Source organism: Pleurodeles waltl, chromosome 1_2, assembly GCF_031143425.1.
Source record: "Pleurodeles waltl isolate 20211129_DDA chromosome 1_2, aPleWal1.hap1.20221129, whole genome shotgun sequence".
Classification (NCBI taxonomy): Eukaryota; Metazoa; Chordata; class Amphibia; order Caudata; family Salamandridae; genus Pleurodeles; species Pleurodeles waltl.
This window is the reverse complement of record NC_090437.1, coordinates 657,991,803-658,012,354: the sequence shown is the minus strand read 5'-3', so window position 1 is coordinate 658,012,354 and position 20,552 is coordinate 657,991,803. Positions and strand designations below refer to the sequence as shown.

Below are 20,552 nucleotides of genomic sequence, written 5' to 3'. Positions count from 1 at the left end.
GAAAAATATTGCAAATGCACATTCGCATCTAAAAAATGGTCCGACATCCACAAACAGGCTCACAGCGCTTCGGGCAAAGAAACCCTTCTCAAAATAGTCCACTATTGGTAGTACACCCCTGCGCGAACAGCTCTGTGGATGAAGTGTGGGAATGCACAATTCTGGAGTTGGTGTGTCCAAGAAGGGACCTTAACTCACATTCTTTGGCAGTGCCTGAAGCTGCAGTGTTACTGGGCTGAAGTCCTCACTACCATTGATCAAATGTATGATACTGAACTCACCAGATTTCCAAGTTATGTCTTACTCGGACTCCCAAATGTTCTGACCTACCCCTTAGGGTCCACACGGGGCCGAGCTATCACACTGGCCCTCTGTGCTGCCAAACAGGTTTTAATGACACGTTTGGGTACGCCCAACATTCTTACTCATCTGGACTGGCTATACAAATTCGGGATCTCCTCAGCTTGGAGAAGCTAACGGCCTCAGTGAAGCAAACAATGCCTCAATTTAATAAGATCTGGATGCCATGCTTGAAGGTACTGTCTAAGGAGTGCCTAGAATTGTCTTTTCCAACCTACTTACATGTCTCTGCCTCAAACTCACTGATCACACAGCCAACTGACTCCTCCCGGGCCTTATCACTACACCCGTTGTGTGTTTCTATCTGGGTGGCACGTTGCCTCCATATTCTGAAGATCCCCATCTTAATAGGCTGGGTAGTCTCCTCCCCTCTTTATCCTAACCACCCCTTTTTACCTTGGTTATTCTTCTTAATTTTTACTTTTCACCACCCATGGTTCATCACCAGCCAGTGGATGTAGGTGAGGTAATATTTGTAATGATCAGTATCAAACAATAAAAAGATTTAAACCTAAATGGTTTTATATAGTTTAATATTATTTCCTAGGGGTTTTAATTTCATACCTCCATTATTTCCTGTGGGAGGGTATTGAAGTACAAGTGGTTGGCCATGTATAGCTCTGGACTTTTTAAAAAAGGGTAAGTTTACTACAGTAGTATAAGTTACTACAAAGTGCTGTTTGTGAATACTGAAAGTAGTAAACGTACCCAAAAGAGTAAGTTACCTTTGTGAATATGGCCAATAATAAACACTTTAGAGACAAAGAAAGGAAGTACCATAATGAGTGAATTATTGACCTGCCCATTGGTTTATTTACAGCAGTAGAATAACACAGGACTTCTGCACTGAATTATCAAATAAATCACAATTTATATAATCATTGTAAAAGGAAACAAATAGGAGTAGAGACGGTGCTAGTTCTGTCCTAAAATGTTTCTAAAACTCCAAAGCCAATCTATCTGGACTTGCAGATTTATAATGTCATTTGACTTATTTATTTTAAATAAATAGTTTTGTCACATGTTTTTTTTTGTTCTGTAGTTTGGGCAAGATTAGATTATCCAACAATGTTTTCATACAATAACATCTGTTCATGGTTTTTGCACAGCCAATCATAAAAAATAGAAATCCTGCATTCATATTTTGTTTACTAAAGCAATATTCCAGTTGGTTGTAATGATGGGGTGATAAATTTATTAATTTCCTAGAATCTGTACGACTGACATCCCACTTTCTTTCTTCACCTTCCAGTACAATTGTTTAGTCCTGAAAATAGCATATTCAGCCTTTTTGGTGTAATTCATATTAATTATTTGCTGGTATTTCTATATGTTTTCTTAAATTGTTGCCCCTCCCTTTTGTTTCATATGTCAGTGTCTAATACTTAAAAATTAAAAGTAAAGGCTCCAATTTTGATAGCTCTTATCCATGATAGATGCACTACAAATATTTTTAATGGGGCATTTAAAACCTTCCCATGCAGCCAGCTGTCCGGTGATTAAAGCAATATACTCCCCTCCTAGTCATTAGTCTCATTGAGTGAGGTGCTTGGATGTCTAATTTCTAAATTATATCTTGAGTCATAACATTTGCATTTTTGTGTGTAGGTTATTTAAACAAGTTGCAATAAATGTGGTCTTCAGTTCCCACTAATTGTGCACCTTGTAGCATCACCAACCCATTGATTTGACATCAAGGAGCCCATAATTCTTGTGTTTGAATAATAATAAGTTGTGTTTTTTGCACTACTGTTTTGCATAACTGAGCACCTTTAAATACTGGTGCAACTATTATCCAATGCAGTATTACTCTTTTTACAGCCCTTGGAACAATAGAAGGCAGAAGAGGGTTTACCAGGACTTTAACTTGTTACATGCAACTCACAGGAGATGTTAGCTTTAAGCATTTAACAGATGGAGCCATTTTGCTGGCTGTTGATAACTGGAAACTGACACCAATCACCTTGCTCTTATGCCATGGTGCTGCAGAGGCTTTGTCAATGCTTGTTAAATATAGCATTTAAAACATTCAAAGCAATGAGTTTCCTTTCACTGCATTGACAATATTAACTTTTAAGTTTATAATCTGTGACCATCAAGTTTAATGACCTGTTGATTAATTATTCCATTGCTTAATTTGTACAGATAATGTTTGGATACATTTGGCAGTACATCTACAGTAGCTTCTTGAGATGTTGGTTGAAATGGATTTGGAGACATCTGACTGGAAAATGTGAATTACAACGTATTTTGAACAATACAAATGGTGCAAAACAAACTCATATGATAGGTAAGGATAATATTGAATGGCCTTTTCTTTTCAGTGGGTTGCATTTTTGGAAACCTTTGTAGTTGTGATTGAAATACTAAGATTTACTCAAGCCTGGAAAGAAGTGTGAAAGATGTTATTCATGAAGAATGTCTTGTAGGAACAAACTGTGCACAGATACTGTCTTAGAATGGGCTACCAAAGTGGTTCAGTGGTGTACAACGGCATCTGTAAGAATTGGAAATTATATTTATGTTTTTTTTTTATAAACAAGATATATTGTTCCATGTGATTTATCCTTTCCCCTCTTTGTGCTGAGGAGGGAGTATGCAAATTAGTGTACAATATTTTGATTGCTCTCTTTTTTTCTGATTGTTTCTTACATTTCAAGGGCATGTATTTGTTTTTTCATCCTCTCAGCCGCTGGAGCTAGACCTACTCGAACACTTCTGCAGCTGGTACAGGTGGCACTTCCCAGTCTCCACCGGGGATGCAAGTTTACCTGTGCATCCCCTGTATGCCCCAACTTTTTAACACTTGGACATTTATTTGCCCGTAGCTTCTATCCTTTGAGGGACTTGTGGAGCACTATGGGCTTTACCAGGGACAGTTCTTAACCTGTAGCCTCCACCGAGACCTCCTGCAAGACGGATGGCAGGTTGATGCCTCCAAGCCATCTACAAACATCTTAATAGCCTACATACCATGGGTAGTTTTAGGAGGTTAGTCACTTGGTTCACGATGGCCATGGTTACACACACTCAAATCCCCTCATAGCCACTTTGTTACGCCTGGGAGTCAGAATTCGGTTGAGCCCAACATGATAAGGAATGGTTGAGAGCTCTAGCGCACTCACATAAGATCTCTCGTAAAACCACCTCACAACTCGTCCAATTTTACATATTGGAAAGGGCATATCTCTTGCCGCCACATATCCACTGCATTTTCCAAATCGGCACATTTTCCGCTCACAAACATCGTCAGAACGGACCACATCAACATCATCTCCTATTCTGACAACACTCTGCTAGTCCTATTGCTCTCCGCCAAACCCTCCACAACGAAGGTTAACTTCTACAACTGCATTAAGGACGTCTCAGCATGGATGAGGCACAACTGCCTAAAACTCAACACAGACTAGACGGAAGTCCTCATCATATTCAGCAAACACACGGTCCCCTGGAATGACTCCTGGTGGCCCTCAGAACTTAGACCCACACCGAAAGACTGCACCCGCAACCCTGGCATCATCCTTGACAGCAAGCTCTCCATGAAACGACAGGTCAGCGCCATCTCCTCAGCCTGCTTGTGCATGCTCTGCAAATTCTTGAAGTGGCTTTCCATCAACACCTGGAAGACAGTGGGCATGCCCTCATCACCAGCCGACTGGACTACAGCAGCGGACTCTATGCAGGCACCTCCAACAAACTTGTGCAAAGGCTCTAGTTGATCCAGAATGCAGCCACCAGTTTGATCCTCAACTTGCACAAGAGACCCCACATCCTAGAGCAGGTGAGAGACCTCCACTGGCTTGCAGTCCAGAAGGGATGTCAATTCAAGCTCCTAACCTCTGACTACAAAGCCCACCACAACCAGGGACCTGCCTACCTGAACCACTGGCTACACTTCCACCATCCCTCTAGGCACCTCTGTTCTGCATACCTTACCCTCGCCAGATCCCCCGTGTACGCCACTGCCTCACTGCTTCTTCTCCCATTTCGGTGCCAAAACATGGAACACCCTTACCCCTCGACCTCGCTGACTGATTTTAGGAAGGGTTTAAAGACCTGGCTCTTCGAATGATACTTTAAGCAAAACATCTGGTTGCCCTCACGGGTGATATATTGTGCTATGTAAATACAACTTGATTGATTGATTGAGCCCCTGACCCATGCACCAGGTGCCGGGCCCTCACGGCATACCTTAGAAAGGTTCTATATGACCGCCCAACTCTCACTAAGTACTGGCAAGAGGTCCTTTCAACTATTTCCTCCACCCCACCACCACAGCCCCTGGACAGCAGCGCGTACTGGAGATCCATGGTTGTGCATTGAGTGGAGGCTGCGGCGACCTACTATATAGGGAGGATGTGAGGTGTCTCCACCGCAGCCCTGCAGCTCCACTCTGGGACGGACTGTTGTCACGATTCAGCGCCCCCACTTCTTCCCTATCCATGTGACGTTCCTCTCTTTTATCTGTCATGGGGAACCTGGTAATAAAAGTCTAACCAGGCCCATCTTTGCTGACACTAAGGGGGTCATTACAACCCTGGCGGTCAAAGACCGCCAGGGCTGTTGTGGCGATTGCACCGCCAACAGGCTGGTGGTGCAATCCTGGGAATGATGAACAGTGAAAAGCGCGACGGGTGCAACTGCACCCGTCGCACGGCTGCAACACCGCCGGCTCCTGTGATGTGGCCGAGATCCCCGCTGGGCTGGCAGGCGGAAACCAGGTTTCCGCCCGCCGGCCCAGTGGGGATCTCATAATGACCGCGGTGGGAGTGCGGCTGCGTTGGCGGCCGCCCGGCGGTCAGATCTTTGAGGGCCTAAGTGCAAAACAGCACCTTCCTTCACATCTGACCCCCTCCCACGCATTTTATCTGCAGTTTTAAGCCCAACATTTCCCTCCCTTTGCCCTCCCCCCACATCCACCCTACTATCTCCCCAATGTTACATTTAGTTATGTGTTACTTTGCCCTCATCCTCCCACAGATATCCTCAAGCTTTGGGAACAACACCTTGCATTGTGCTCTCTCCATTATCCTGTTAAACCTTATTTGCCCTAATTTGATATGAGCCTGTTTCTCTCTGTTATCCATGAAACCCTATTGATTATACCGAAGCATAATGTGTCAGACCATGTTGCTGATATTTAATTTGAGGCTGTGTTAAAGAAACTAATAAAAATGTTATTAAAATAATGAAAAATATCACAACCAGCAGGATGCTTGGTTCGCGGTTAAGTTACTCAGTGTACACGTGTTTTAATGGTATTCGCATGCATTTAAAGTGTATTTAACATATAGTGCTGTTGAAGTCTTACTTGTCCTGATTTTAAGAGTATTTTTTTATTTTCTTAATTCACAGAGAATTCTTTAGCATGTTCAAAGAGTAAGGTAAGCATATTAAAATTTATGGTTGGGTTGACTTGGAGGTACACCACACCAGTATTGCCAATGCATCTGCAAATGCTGCCCCTCAGGGTCATTCAGGTTCATTGTGTTTATTTATCCCATCTATATTTAATATGGACACCCTGCAGATTTGAGTAGACTCCACCTTCAAAAGTAATCAGCAAATCTTAGGCTAATGTGTACACATTTGAAGAAATGAACAGGAGCAGCACTCTCATCTTTACAGGGTTTAACTTTCTCCCTGTTATAAAATGATGTTACAAGCTATCAAAATCCACAGAATGGATCGAGTTTCATTGTTTTCATTTCAGCAACACTTAGTGCTTCATGAACTCCTGATTACCCTACATTTAAAATTGAGGTTTCTTTGTTTGACATTCAAAGCCTTTCTGGCTTAATATCCACACTGCCACAAAGTGCGTTTTAATTAGCACAGGGTTTCCATATGAATTTCCCCCCACCAGAACTCTTTCCCACAATACTTTCTTCTACATTCCATATTTGTACCGCCACTCACTCCAACATATTTGTATTCTACTTAGCTGTAGTTCTAGGAAAGTTCCTGGTTTTTATAATTCCGATCTTACTCATGGTATTGCCTGTGCAGACTTACTGTTTTAGTTGTATCCCCTGGTGCAATGAGAGTAATCGTAAACACAGAAGTATTTACATTTTCACTCTACTGGATTACCCAGTACTCAGTTTTTGCAATAAAAAATTAAATTTGTGTTAAATGTCCTCATTTCATATGTTATGGTTTACATTTTCGGTGACGTCCACCAACTAGTAGTTCATTTTTAGAGGGCATGCTATTTTACGTGGATTCTTGGTGAGGTGTGCTTTACCTAGGCCTGCAGTAAGGGCAATTTGCGTTTACACTTTAGCTAACTATTTTTCTACATGCTGTTTCCAATGTTAACCTTAAAAGATCAGTATGGTCTATAATGTCTGTTCCAAATAGCTCTCAGATACAGTTCATCTTGACATGTCTGACCCTGACATAAAAGGTCACATTCAAACGTGAGATCTACTTCCTTTTTAAGCGTTCACTTTTAGGAAATAGTAAAGTTGAACAGTCAAAGCTTACGCTTAGACGATAAAGTAACTTTAGAAATGGGGCCAGATGTACAAGGCGACAGATAGCAACAAGTAGTCGCAAATTGCTCACCAACTTTTTTAAATCTGTCTTTAAATTTGAAAATATACCTATGTACCAATAGATGGTTTTGCAAAATCTGCAGTTGCAGTGGCTCAGAGAACGGCATGCTTAGTGAGTATTAATTAGGCAGGTCACTATTTGCGACACCCTGTGATTGAGAACAAACAAGGGACAGTGGCCTGCACAGAACAGCAGACCACCATCTATTGTTTTGCATTCCTCAAATGAGAACATTTTTTTAAAGCAGCCCGTGGTCCTTAAGGGAGCAGTTGCTGCTTTAAATGAATAAATAAGTTTTCCATTAGAGAACACAAACCCAATTCGCAAATGAGAAGCAATCCGAAGGGGACCTCTTATCCTTTGCAAATTAGATACCAGTGAGGTGTCTGTAATTTTTCAATGGTTTGCAACCTCAGTTGTCGACATAAACCAACGATACATACCATACCGAGTGGTGATTAAGAGAAATGCCCCTTCAGATTGTGAATCATTGTGGACGAATGCCATTTTACGCCACTTCCTAAGTGCAATTCGGTGTTGGTCACTGAACCCAGTTTGCATGTCGGAAATGCTTCTCCGACTTCTAAAGTACATTTAGTAAATTTTTTCAACAATTTTGTGTTGCAAGCCGTAAGATTTTGCAAATGGCAGAATTTGCAAGAACAACATGGTTTCATGTCTCTGGCCCGTTAAAACCGGTAACACAGAAACAGCATTCCTTAATTGTATTATCTAACCATTGTTTTATATGTAGTAATAGAACAAGACTTCTGTTTACCATGAGGTTGATTAAATTGTTACTATGCAATGGTGTCATGCTTAAATACATTTCTACCTATTGCAGAACTCTGTCATAGGTTTTTTAGTTTGAATACATTTTTTTATTTGTTTTTTGGAAGGAATATAGTAGCATTGCTGCAACAAACAATTCACAGCATTACAGCACAAAGTCTCTCCTAGGATAAGAAAAAGACATGTGGATAGTAGAGTGCAAGAGGGACAATAGAAGATAACCTGAATATAAAAGGTGCATTGCAGAGTATTGTTTTGGAAGTCAAGGAATTCTAGAACTTGACCAACTACTGCACTGCCAACTGGTGGGAGGGAGGCAGTGGGCATAACACAGCGAGGCAGGTGTAGCTCTTTGTACGAGTATAGTGGACGTGAGTAGTTGTGTCGGCAAGGGAGGGACCATAGTTTTAGGCAGGGTGTCAGTTGTCAGGAGCCGATTGTTGGGGGCGGTAGGGAGAGGAAGAGGTGAGGGGGATAGCTGCCTGGGATGGTGACTGTGGAGCATGGGCAGGGATGGTGGCAGTCGGGGTGCTGCAGGTGGGAAAACTGATGAGAGGGTCTCACATGGGTAAATCATCATTGCGCACCTCCTGTTCGAAGTCGATGAAAAGGGTGGCCCACTGGGAGGAAATGGGGCGTTTGCTATGGTGACAAACCTCTTCATATCAGAGGGCTTCTTCTTTCGCAGCTCCCCACTTACACATTGCCCCATGCCATGCCGCCACTGGCGGGGAACACCAGTGGAGTGTGAGTCTGCGCTTGACGAGAAGGAATGCTAGGGCTGCAAAGAGGATACATTCTTTGTATTTCTTTCGTCGCTTAAAGAGGCCCAGGGAACATGCGTCCCACATGTATAGATGTGCAAGTTCCGTGACCTTTTGCATGTTAGTGTGTTTTGCATGCCTGTAGCTGTGTGGTATTGTACATGACCAAATTATATGTTTAAGGTGGGCATCTGGGGCATGACTATGAGGACAGTTAATGTGTGCATCTGGAAAGCATAGAGGTTAAAATGGGCAGGGGTGAGGTACACTTTGTGTAGCATAAAGAATTGGATATTTTTTAAGGGGGAGTTCCGTAAGACCTGTTGTGGCTACTCCAGGGCTTGTTCCCACTCCTTATCATGGAAGGCCCTCCCAGAGTCCTCTTCCTATCTATTCTTTAACACTGCTATGGGGACATCTAAGTGGCCTCGGATCAACTTATAGAGCAAAGTGATCAGGTGGTGGCCTGCGTCCATCATGAGTATGGCCTGTAGGACTAGTTGAGAGTCCTGTTCCATGTCGAGGGTGCCCCAGATGGTGTGGCAGGTGATGCGTGGTGTCTCTTTACAAGGAATTGAAATGGGGGGGGGGGGCATGTTCTTCAGTTAGCTGATCAAAGGAGAGGATTTGGCCCTCATTAAAGAGGTCGCTGATCGTATGTAATGAGCACTGTGTCCAGGTGGTGATATCAGCAGAGGAAACAATTTCAGAAAGCGGGGGACGCCAACCAGCGGGAATTTGGGGGAATAGATCATACTACCTTGTGCTAGATGGTGAATCAGGAGCTTGCAAGTTCGCACCACAGACACCTGCAGGGGCCAGGAGAATAGGGGCAACACCTTGGGGAAGAGGAAGTTACTGTGGCAGATGACAGGACTTCCCGGGTGTCACTAGTTTCTCCTAAGTAACGAACCGCGGTCCATCTTCAGAGCCACTGCAATTGTGCTGCTAGAAAATAAGCCTCAAAGGAGGGGGCACCAAGTCCTGCTCGCCCCACTGGAATTTGTAACTTTTTAAAGGCAACGCAGTATCCTTTGGAGCCCCAGATTAGTGCGCATAGGAGGGAGGCTAGTTCAGTAAAGAGTGACTGTGGTGGTATAACAGTGAGGTTGATGAAATAATATAAAAGCCGAGGCAGGATGACCATCTTTGCCAAAACTATTTTACCTACAGGAGCAAGGGATTGCCACAAGCTTACCTATGAATGAATACCTGCCAGGGCCCCATGGTGGTTCCCTTCATACAAGTCAAGAGGAGTATGATACAAGTAAATGGCAAAATAACAAATTGTGTTGTGGCACCAATGGAGTTGTGCCTCACCCAATTATAAGCTGTGATTGGTTGGGACAGAGTGGATAGATTTCTGACTTGGACCAATTGACCCGTAGTCCAGAATCTTTAGCGAAGGTGAACAAAATGAAGTGAAGAGGGTGAGATCTGAGGTTACATCTCGGAGGTATATGAGCAAGTCGTCTGCATACAGTGAGGTGATATGCATGTGATCATCTAGGGGTATGCCCCATGTTTTGCCTTCCCTAGGGAGTTGTATAGCTGGTGACGCTATTGCTAGGGCAAAAAACGGGGGCGAGAGTGGGCACCCCTGATAGGTACCCCAGCCCACTGGAGAAGAGGCAGAAATAAGAGAGCCCAGCTGTATCCAAGATGTGGGGTTCCTGTATAGCAACCGAGTATACGCAAGCAGGCATTTTCCAACACCCATGTGGGTGAGCACCAAGAAGAGGTAATCCCAGGATAGGGTATTGAACGCCTTCTCTTGACCTACTGAGGCATGCGGCGTTGGTGAAACGGCCCTAAACTTGTTCCTGGATGTGAAAAAGGCATTGAATATTTTGTGATGTGTTTCGGCCTGGGACAAACCCATTCTGGTCTGTGTATAAGCTGTGGGACAACCTGAGAGTACCTACTTGCTAGGATCTCACCCAAGATTTTATAATCTGCTCCTAGGATAGCTATTGGCCTGCAAAGCCCAGGAGTGTTAGGTCTCGGTCGAGTTTTGGGGTGGAAACTAGGAGGAATTCTAGGAATGACCGGGGGAGCTTTCCAGAGCGGATGGCAGAGTTGAACATTTCTGTGAGCCGGAGTGTGAAGAGGGAAGAGAAAGTGGCATAATATTCCTGAGGGAGCTTGTCGAGGCCAGCTGCTGTATTATGTGGCAGGTCCTAAATAGCTTGTGTGACATCTGTAGTTGAGATTAGGGTGTCTAAAGTTGCTCCAGTGGCAGTGGGGGTGAGGGGATGGGTCAGGTCCGCCAGAAAAGATTGTGTTGCAGACATAGTGGCGTCAGGGGTGCCTGGTAGACAGAGGAGTAGTAAGTCTGAAATTTTCACAGGATCCCACGTTGAGAACACTCGACTACACCCGAATGGGATTGGATTTCCGTAATATAGAGATATCTTGTCTAATAAGCCAAGCAAGTAAACATTCAGATTTGTCTCCCTCCCTGTGTACCTTAGCTGCTGGACCATAAAAAGTTAAAACATTGGAGGCGCTCTAGTAGAGCGGTGTAGGCGTTCTTCACCTCTACATGGGCTGAGGCGAATGTAGGGTCGCTGTCAGCCTTTTTCCATAATTTAGAGAGGTGTTTCTCGGCCTATGTAATTTCTTTTTCTATGGCCCTACAAACTTGTGCTATTTCCTGTATACAAGCACTCCTGATCACTACTTTAAAAGCATCCCATTCTATCGTACTACAGAACTCTGGAATAGTTGCAGTATGAACTTGACACAATATATAGTTTATACCTATTTGTTACAGCTTTCAAAGGGTTTAAGCACTGTGTGTCTGGCAGATGTGAGCAGTACAAAATGTTTAGTGAGAGTCTTTTATTTCCTGAGCATAATTGTAACCCAAGAAGTATATTTGTGTCCTAGGGATCTGTGTTGGTATCCGTATTTATTTTAGTGACTGTGGTTTTTGGGTGGTGGCGTTCAGATTGTCAGACACAGGATAATTGGCCCCTGGTGAGCAAGATGGTATGTGTGGCTTGTATTAGCAACAGTTCTTGCCTCCATGAACACTCAGCAGTGACACACCAGGTGGACTGTGGCTAGTGGTGGGACTGTGAGGGCGCAGCCAAAAGGACATCACACATCACAGCCATGAGCACAAATGTGAAAACAAGCCACAGCAGAAGAGGATGACCTCCAGAAATTAATTTCTGAACCCATTACTAAGTTTCAGACCAGGAAAGAGCCATTAACTGACTTCCACTATAATGCAAAACAGTATCTCCACCAAGCAAAAAAACACTCCCCAATTTGCTGTTCTTTTGCAAAACCTCAACTGCAAGAAGGCATACATTCAGTGTGTCCTAGGTAGAGGCCGGGAATGAGCCCGTGGTGGTACCTTGTGCGCCCGTGGTGGTACCTTGTGTCATTCAACATGCCTTTCATTTGGGTATCGATATGGGGGATGATGCAAAGAGTGAGAACCTCAACACAACTTATGGTGACTAGGAAGAGGCTTCTTCAAGCTATGTGGTGTATGCAGGTTGACATTATAACCCTCCTTTTTCCCACTTGAAATATTTTGTGACATGTTATTTTCATTATTGCTGAAGTGAGGCAGGTTGCCTTAGTGTAGGGTGGTTGGTTCTGGAACAATAACCAACACATTTTACATGTCAGTAACACCAGTGACACAGGCAACTGCTGCACATTCTTTAGAGATAGAGGGACAAATGCACAATTTTCACTTGCCTTTTATTTGGTTTGGGTTTTCATTGCTTGGCTGGGCACAGTATACAGAAAGTCATATAATACAGCACAAAGTTTGCTGACTGATAACTAAAGGAATATAGCTTTAATCTTTCTGTGCAACCCCTCTTTTTCCTGGATGTGTTTCTGAAGTCTGATCTGTGTTACCAGGCTCCATGCCAAAGAGAATCTATCAAAATGCATTTCTAGATAGAAATGTTGTGCAGCATATTTACCATAAATGTCTGAGAGACTTAGCAGTAGTTTAAATGAAACATTCACTGTTAATGCTTACATCTTCTTTACATTTTCTTATTTTGTTACTTATTTTTATTTTCAGGTTCTACGTTCTGCAGTACAGAGTGAAATTGAAGTGGACAAATCTGTAACAGATGTGATGAAGGAAAAAAAGATTAATGACCAAAAGGATGTAAGGTGTGTTAAGTGAAGAAAAGATACTTCTTCCTCATGGATATTCCATATGATCAAATGATTGGTTTAATAATTCATCTTGTGTCAGGTCAGGCTCCTGGAACAACACTCCATAAGTTCTCTACATCTCTAGCGGTAAAACTTTCAGGGACCCAAATGGTATCACAGAGACCACATATTAGATTACCTCCTCTTTTATAAAATGGACTCTCTGAAGAATAGTTGCCTCATCTCATGCTAGACCCAATTCATTAGATCAAAATAAAAATACTGAAGTGTTTGGAGTAAATTCCAATATTCCCGGTGTTCACAAAGCATGCCAGGAGTACACATGGAAATCTATGACATGTAATTTTTCATGAATACTCACATCTCCTATAATGCACCTGATTAATAAATGGTGTAGAACAATTAATCTGCTTTTACCTTTTGTTTTCTTTTCCCCACAGGGTAACATTTCTCCCCCACAGAGAGGCCTAGTCTCCTTGCCTCCACTGCACTACCCACGTCATATGGAGGTGTTAGATTCCCTTCCTCATCTTGAATAGGCTTCTTCCTTTGACAGGGGAACATTGTGTCCATTTCAGGGGTGGGCAATTATTACCAAGGGGTATGTCACTTACTCCAGCAGAGTGTCTCTCACAGAAGCCCCCACATTCCAGCCGCATCTGCAGATACAAAAGTGAGCTCATTTGTGCACTTTGCGAGAATGTAAGTCCATGGTACCTAATGCTGTGAATCAGGAAGGAAAGTTTGCCGTAGCACATAGCTATTCTTTTTTATTTAATTGGAAAATAGATGTACTAAACCTTTGCTTATGGGCCAGCTTCTTCTGTTATATGAATGTGTAGTCCTTCCCTAAGTTAGTATGGGAAAGTAGGACTTAAGCACTTTAGAAGCGTAGAATTCAGGAAGGAGCTCCATCTGTTCTTGACCTGTCAGCTCTTGCCTCTGCATTTCCCATTTATCTGCCTATCCCAAAGGAGGAGTACTGTCTCTGCTGGAGAATTATTTTTATCAAGTTACCTTTTGCAAGTTAAATTCAGTTTATGAAACTCCTCCAGATTTCTCTTACCATCAACAGTTTCTAATTCCAGGTTTAGAAATGCCTTTCAAACCAAGGTTAAAGAGAATCCAATATCCCACTTACCTCATCAGTATTCATGAGGTAGGCCGCAAACCGTGACTCACTGCATTTGGATGCCATTACAGAAATGCAGCCTATTTTTCTTAAAGGAAATTAGCTGCATCTAGAAAAAATTAGTTTTTATGTTAGTTTGAGAGACTACTTCCTACACCCCCAACCAATCTTTTTTTTTAAAATTCACACTGGGGAAGAGCTCCTGATGCGCCTGCTTCCCTTTTGTGAATGTGTTACCAACTAAACTTGCCAATATTTTGGAACCGAGTTACACTTGCACAACTTTGATACATAGCATCATGAATAGCTATTTAGAAAGAACACTTTAAACACGCCCCTTCCAAATAGTGAATCGTATGGCTTCCTAAACCCAACGTGCGATATGGAATTGCAAAATGGATTTAGTACGTTATAAAAGCCAGTAATAATTTTTTTTAAATCAGGAAACTGTGAGTAGTATGTTTTACAGGTATCTTGTCACTTTCACATCTATTACTGCGGTTTAACCAGGTTACGTTGGCAATCCTACCAAGTGTCATGCATCACCTGTGACCCTTGTGCATTTTTATGTACTTTGCTGCATACTAGGGAGCAGAGTAAATTATCATACATTTGAGAAATGTTGAAGCTTGAGTATTAAATGTCTTTACATACTTTATTACTCATGCTTAAGATGTGCTTTTACGCTCCGCATTCCTTTATGTATTGACTTCCAAGTATCCGTTCACACCACGTTTTTTCATGGCATCTTCTTGTGTTGTTTTCCCCATCACGAACCTTCCTCTTGTCTCCTATCTCCATAGCAACTTTCTTTCTCTTGTCATCTGGCAAGTTCTGCTCAATATACTCTTTTCCAGTGTTAGGATATGTTACTTAACTTCAAAGCTGCAATATGTTATAGCACTCCAAGGCTGCAGACTCAGGCAGCATACCCAGGCAGACGTCAAGCAAGAAGCAGAGGGGGGCTGTAGAAAGAGACAGGGAATAAAACCAAAGATGGGAGAGGAAGGGTGGGCCATTCTGATACCCTGAAGAGAGCGGGAGGAAGAGAAATATAGTTACAGAGGAGAAGGAGAAAAGTAAATATTGTCTTGGGAAGGTTGTGAAAGTTGGAGTGCAGAAAGAGAGCGAATCTAGAGACATGGAGAGACCTAGAGAAAATAGTGTGGAAAAAACGTTGGTGAGAGCTAAGAAAAAGTTTCAGTGAGATAAGTGCTGAAGAGAGAGCACAACCATGCAACCAAGAGGGGATGTGGAGAAAAATATATTAGAGAGAGTAGCAGTAAATAAAGAGCAGAGAAAGAACAAGAGAGATAGAAAGAGGAGTAGAATAAGTGATACACTAGAGAGGTAAGGAAGAAGAATTAGAAAACCTGTGGGAAGATGAAGTGGGAGCAGAAGCAGTACAGCTAGAAGAGCTAGAAGAAGCAGCCACCGTGGAGAGAGAAGACTAAAGAGAAAGTGGAAAAAGGAACAGCACAGCAGACGAGTAAACCAAAAATGTGCAAGAGATAAATATACAACATTTGGGAGATGGAAGAAGAAACAGTAATTGGATTATACATCTGGAAAAATAGAGACACTGAAGAGAGGTGGTGGAGAAACATATAGGAGAGCAGAAGTGAAAGAAGTAGACTCCAGACAGCGACAAAGAGGCAGACAATTCAGAAGAGAAAGGAATGGAGACACAGTAAAGAATTAGATGTGAAGGAGAAACACTCAATATATTGTGAAAAGGGGGGAACAAGAGCCATTAGAGCAAGCAGAGTGGAACGAAGGAGAAAACTATATCAGTGGGAAGAAAGTACGTCGTGGATAGAGCTAAAAATAGATAGCTAAGAGACAATGGAGAGGATAGGGTGGGCAAAGGGAGAGGAAAAACAGTAGAACATTTGAGTTTACAGACCTCTATTGCGGGGTAAAAATAGAGACAAAAAACGAGCAATGCTAAGAAATTGGGGCAGCTGGGAAGATAGCATGAAGGAGAAGAAAGAGAAGATCTCTTTTGAGAAATAGGCAGAGAAAAGGGTGTTTGATAGAGTGTGAAGAAGGTTGTAAACATTTCCACTGAAAACATATAGGGCCTCATTACAACATTGGCGGGCGGCAAGTGCCGCCCGCCAAGTTGTAACCGCCATGCGGCCGCACTCCCGCGGTGCCCATTTTGACAACCGAGTTTCCGCCCACTGGCCCAGCGGGGATGTGGGCCGCAACATGGGAGCTGGCTCCAAATGGAGCCGGCGGTGTTGCAGCCGTGCGACGGGTGCAGTTGCACCCGTCGTGCTTTTCACTGTCTGCCCCTGCACTGCCCATGCCAGGGGTCCCGCGACTCCCCGTACCGCCAGCCTTTTCCTGGCGGTTCAAACCGCCAGGAAAAGGCTGGCGGTCGGGGACTCGTAATCCCCTGGGCAGCGCTGCTAGCATCGCTGCCCTAGCGGATGACTACCGCCGGGGCCAATGCGGCGGAAAACTGCCGTGGTCGTAATGACCCAGGAAGCACCGCCAGCCTGTTGGCGGTGCTTCCATCATTTTAGCCCTGGCGGTCATGTACCGCCAGGGTCAAAATGACCCCCATAGTTTTGAAGAGTGGTCTATCTTCCCCAGGCCATTGCACTTATTTTCAAAGGGGTAGTCATGAGGGTTAGATAAGAGGCAAACTATGCAATTAGTGGATGGACCTGCTGACATAGTATTTTGTTATGTATTTGACTTATTCAATGTAACATATTTGGCTTACTCAAACACACATAATGTATGATTATCCAAAGAGGAAGCACTCAGAGATTAATTGTTATATACAAAATAACACTGTTTTGTTTTGCAGGTTTAAACCAAAATTTAAGTTATGCCTTTTGCAGATATCTGGTTATAAAAAACTCTACCTTGATGTCGAAAACTTAAGGAAGCAGCCATATGACTCACATAACCCAACACACGAAGAGCAGTTACTGGAGGTGAATTGTTTTCTTTTTCCTGTTTGAGTACTATGGTCTTTTTATTTACATTTCATCCCAATCATCTAATTTCTGTTTATAAGTCAATAAAATCAGTGCGAATATCGAAGGTGCCTTATCCTTGGGTTGTTGGAATTAGATCCTGGCCATTATAATAGTAGAGCCCAGACCAAGACATTTTTATGGCTGTAATTGAATATGTTCAAATGTTCGCAGAACCTCATAGATCGGTTGCTCTATGCTAGCAGCACCAAAGAGTCTTTTCTTGAGGCTCTACATAGCAATAGTTTTTGGTTTTGCTCACTTTTTGTCAGTTGCTACCAATAACGCTTGTCCCATAGAAACTGGTATCTTCGTAGATTTGTAAGGGACCTCAAGTGTTCACCTCTTCCTCTGCAGAGAAGGCAGGGCTATTGGAGGTGAAAATAAATGCCATTTCTCTAGGGCCTAGGATTGTCTGGGTCCAAATGCAGGCAGGAGGATCATGATACCTTAACGTCTAGTTTAGTGGTTTACATTTTCATTGCAAACTGCTACATCACCATCTCTGGATAGAAGAAACTCTCTGCTTCGCTCCCATTGTCTAGGATCAGTTACAGCAAGTAAATGGCGGGGGAGCTCCTACCAAAAACATAGCAAGACTTTGGCTCTCTAGGACCTGCCAAACTGTATTAGAGGCCAACAGTGGTTGACTTCTCCCACACCTGCAATATTCACACTTCTGGGCGTAATAGAGGATCAGCAGCAGCAAAGATGGAAGAAACCTTGCATGGCGGTAGGCAGCAGGGTTGCTCCACAGTCACTTTGTGAAAGCTCACTCTTTCCTGTTTTGTGGGGCTTTGCCAGCTGGCATTCAGAGAAAACACTGACCTTGGTACCTGTGTGGACTCAGGCAGACCTAATACTCTGGACATTACCCTTGCTTGGTGTGTGAATGGAGGTGTCGAAGGCTGATGCCCTGCAGTGGTATAACACCTCAGGGCTGCATTGTTGGGTGAGCTGCCCTGCTGCTCGAGGGGCCCAGTGGTAGAGAAGTGCCACAACACCCTTGTGACTGCACCGGCACTCTGAGCAGTGAGCACATTCCCCAAATTTCCTCCCCCATATGTACCTAAGCAAATGGCGTTGCCTTCTGTGAACACGCTTCCTAATCTCACACTGAGGTCATGGATGACCTGATTGTGCAGGATTGTGGGTCCGAAGTTTTGACTGCTCTACCCCAGTCTACTGTATCCTTCACTGTTTGGAAGCTTTGTACAGCTTGAGCCGATTATACGGCATGGGCCACCCTTGACACACTTGTGCTTATGGTGCGCTTTCCTGAAGTGGTGTATCAATCTGGTAGCTGCTTTTGAAAACACAAAATGTCCCCTGTAGGTGGGTGCACCACTGCATCCTGCTGTGAGACTCAGTTACTCTGATGAAAACTAGCAATCTCTTGGAATAGAGAGTTCAATTAACCAGAAGACTTGGTGAAGTCAAGACTTCGAGGTCCAGCCCCCATTCCTCATGTGAAGGACAACATAGGGCACAGTGAATCTGACACAGAATCTAGGGCTGAAAATAGACAGACTGGAGTCAGTTATGAAACGCTGGACTGCTGATACTGCCTCTCAAATGGAACAGGAATATGTCCTTCAAAAGTCCAAGATTTCCACACAAACGCTGACGCTTCAACAGAGTTCTTGGTCTCTGTACCCCCAACTGAAACCTCACAGTGGTGACTCTCTTGTGTCTTCCCTATATTACTGGGACACCTGCTGGCTGTTATGGCACAATTCCCTGATGTTGCTGGGATATACCCCAATTTCCAGTGAGGCTGTTTACCAAACCTCTGATGAGGATTCTGTGATCCACGCTGTATGTGCAGGGAATCCTGACTAGGCAATGCTCCTTCTTTTGCCTTGTATGTGTGTTCCTGGTGGAGTCCGTCATCCTCCCCCTCAGCTTTCATTTTATTAGATTGCTTTCACTGTCCAATACCCTGCCTCCTGGATGGGCAATGAGATGATGAGTCTGAGTGTTTGGCTCACTTGTACACATTTATTTGTTTGAGCCTTGGTTGGGTTCACATAGACCCTCCTCTTGATCTCTCCCATATCTTTGCTGATAGAAGATACTCCACCGCTGCACACATACAGTTGCCCTCTTCCAAGCATTTCTCATCTTTAACCCCACTACCCTCATCCTCCACTTTTACCTGCATGCACTCTCCCCCTCCAGCAATTTCCCTTTGGAGTCTCTATTTTCAAGGTGTTATTAGGAAACCCCTACCAGCTATGCTGTCTCACTTCACAGTGCTGTATGTCATTTGTGCTTGTTGGGTTAGCCACCATTGAGCCCACTCAGTGCTACTAGGGGTACAACTGTCTCTTGGGGTGCTGTGGACTTTAAATAACTCTTGCACACCCTGGTGATGCCTTTCTCTAACACTAACGTAGCAGGACATGGCTTTGACCCTGTGCATAGAACAATCATGACTACCATAAAAACGCTCAACATGGTTTCTTTGAATGGTAGTGGTCTCATCCACTATCAAAATATTATTTCCTACTTGGCCACTAAAGCCCCTGACATTGCCCTCTTTCAGGATACATCTCCCCATCTGATGCCTCAAAACTAAAAAGGCACTGGGCAGGCAAGTTACTTCACATGTGTAGTACATCAAGATCTAAGCCTGATTTGCCTGATTCTGTAGACTTCATAAAATACATGGAAGCCCTCCTCTTGTGGAGATACAGTGACTGTATTAAAGACTTGGACAGATGTGGGGGGCTCTTACATTTAGGTTAAAATATCTGTGCAGGGGTGAGTAGTGATTGTTTGATTCTGTTTATGCCCCCTTTGGCCAGACAGTGCAAAATCTTTACAGAATTTGGCAAGGCTAAGATGGTGATGGGGTTGACTGGAACCCGACTATTGTTGCGATCCTGGGCTAATCTAGGAGACCTGACCTTGGTAATTCCAGGGACAGAGGCCTAACACTAGACCTTTTGAAAGACTGTTGTCTGGTAGACATCCGTAAACGATTAGATCCTCACGACCATTACAGTTCTTTCATTTCTGGTGTGCATGGTACATGCACATGATCTTGGGACAATTGTGAATACCTCGCAAGATTAAAAAAGGTCCAACATACTGTTGCATCTTATTCGACTGCACTCTGCTCTTTTCTGGCATTCACATTCAAACACTGACATAAAGTAACATTGATTGCCTATGACCCCTTTTTTTCTTTGACAGGCAAGATTGAGTTCTCTTTCATGTGGCATGCCCCAAGCACCTGTGGTTACTCTCGAGGTCCTCCTCTGCATCCTGTACATCACTTTGTTAGCTTCTTCATTGACCATTACCCATAGCTTATGGAGCCACTTGTGGGACCCTTAAACCCACTTCCTTAAGTGGGATTGAATATTCATATTGCTGTTTGTATGGCTTACTGTGTGACCTGATATTGCATGCTGACATCAGTTGCATTAATTACTCTTACACCAACTTTCCCCCATTCGTTCCCTTACCAACCAGTTCCAGAGTCTTTCCTCTATGTGTGCTCCCCATCGCAAGGCCAGGGATGAAGGGTGTTAGAATGGTTATCCCTCCACTTTTTGTCTCCTTACTCACTCCTCTCTTTTACTGGCTGAGGCAGGGTCTTATGGGCCTTGTTCACTTTTCCGCAGGTCTGTGTGGGCACACATTACACCTTTCTCTTTCACCCTGTGGTCTGTCCTGTTGCGATTTTGTTGTCTTGTTTTTTTGTGCCCCTTTGAAGTCCTCACCAAATACCCTATGTTGTCTAATATTGCATATGACCTTTGATATGCACCCTATTGG

The 20,552-nt window shown here is 43.6% G+C and overlaps 1 protein-coding gene across 3 annotated transcripts in view; it reads left to right on the top strand.

Moving 5' to 3' along the window:
- Positions 1-20,552, top strand: part of ELMOD2 (ELMO domain containing 2) — a 97,431-nt gene that overhangs the window by 35,540 nt on the left and 41,339 nt on the right. For all 3 annotated transcript variants that reach the window (XR_011205398.1, XM_069242591.1, XM_069242592.1), the window contains 4 exons: positions 2,506-2,650; positions 5,716-5,744; positions 12,535-12,629; positions 16,592-16,721. Coding sequence is in view for 2 of the 3 variants with exons in the window: in XM_069242591.1 (XP_069098692.1) it covers positions 2,506-2,650; positions 5,716-5,744; positions 12,535-12,629; positions 16,592-16,721 (399 nt within the window). In the remaining variant the exon portion in view is untranslated. The remainder of the gene's footprint in view (positions 1-2,505; positions 2,651-5,715; positions 5,745-12,534; positions 12,630-16,591; positions 16,722-20,552) is intronic.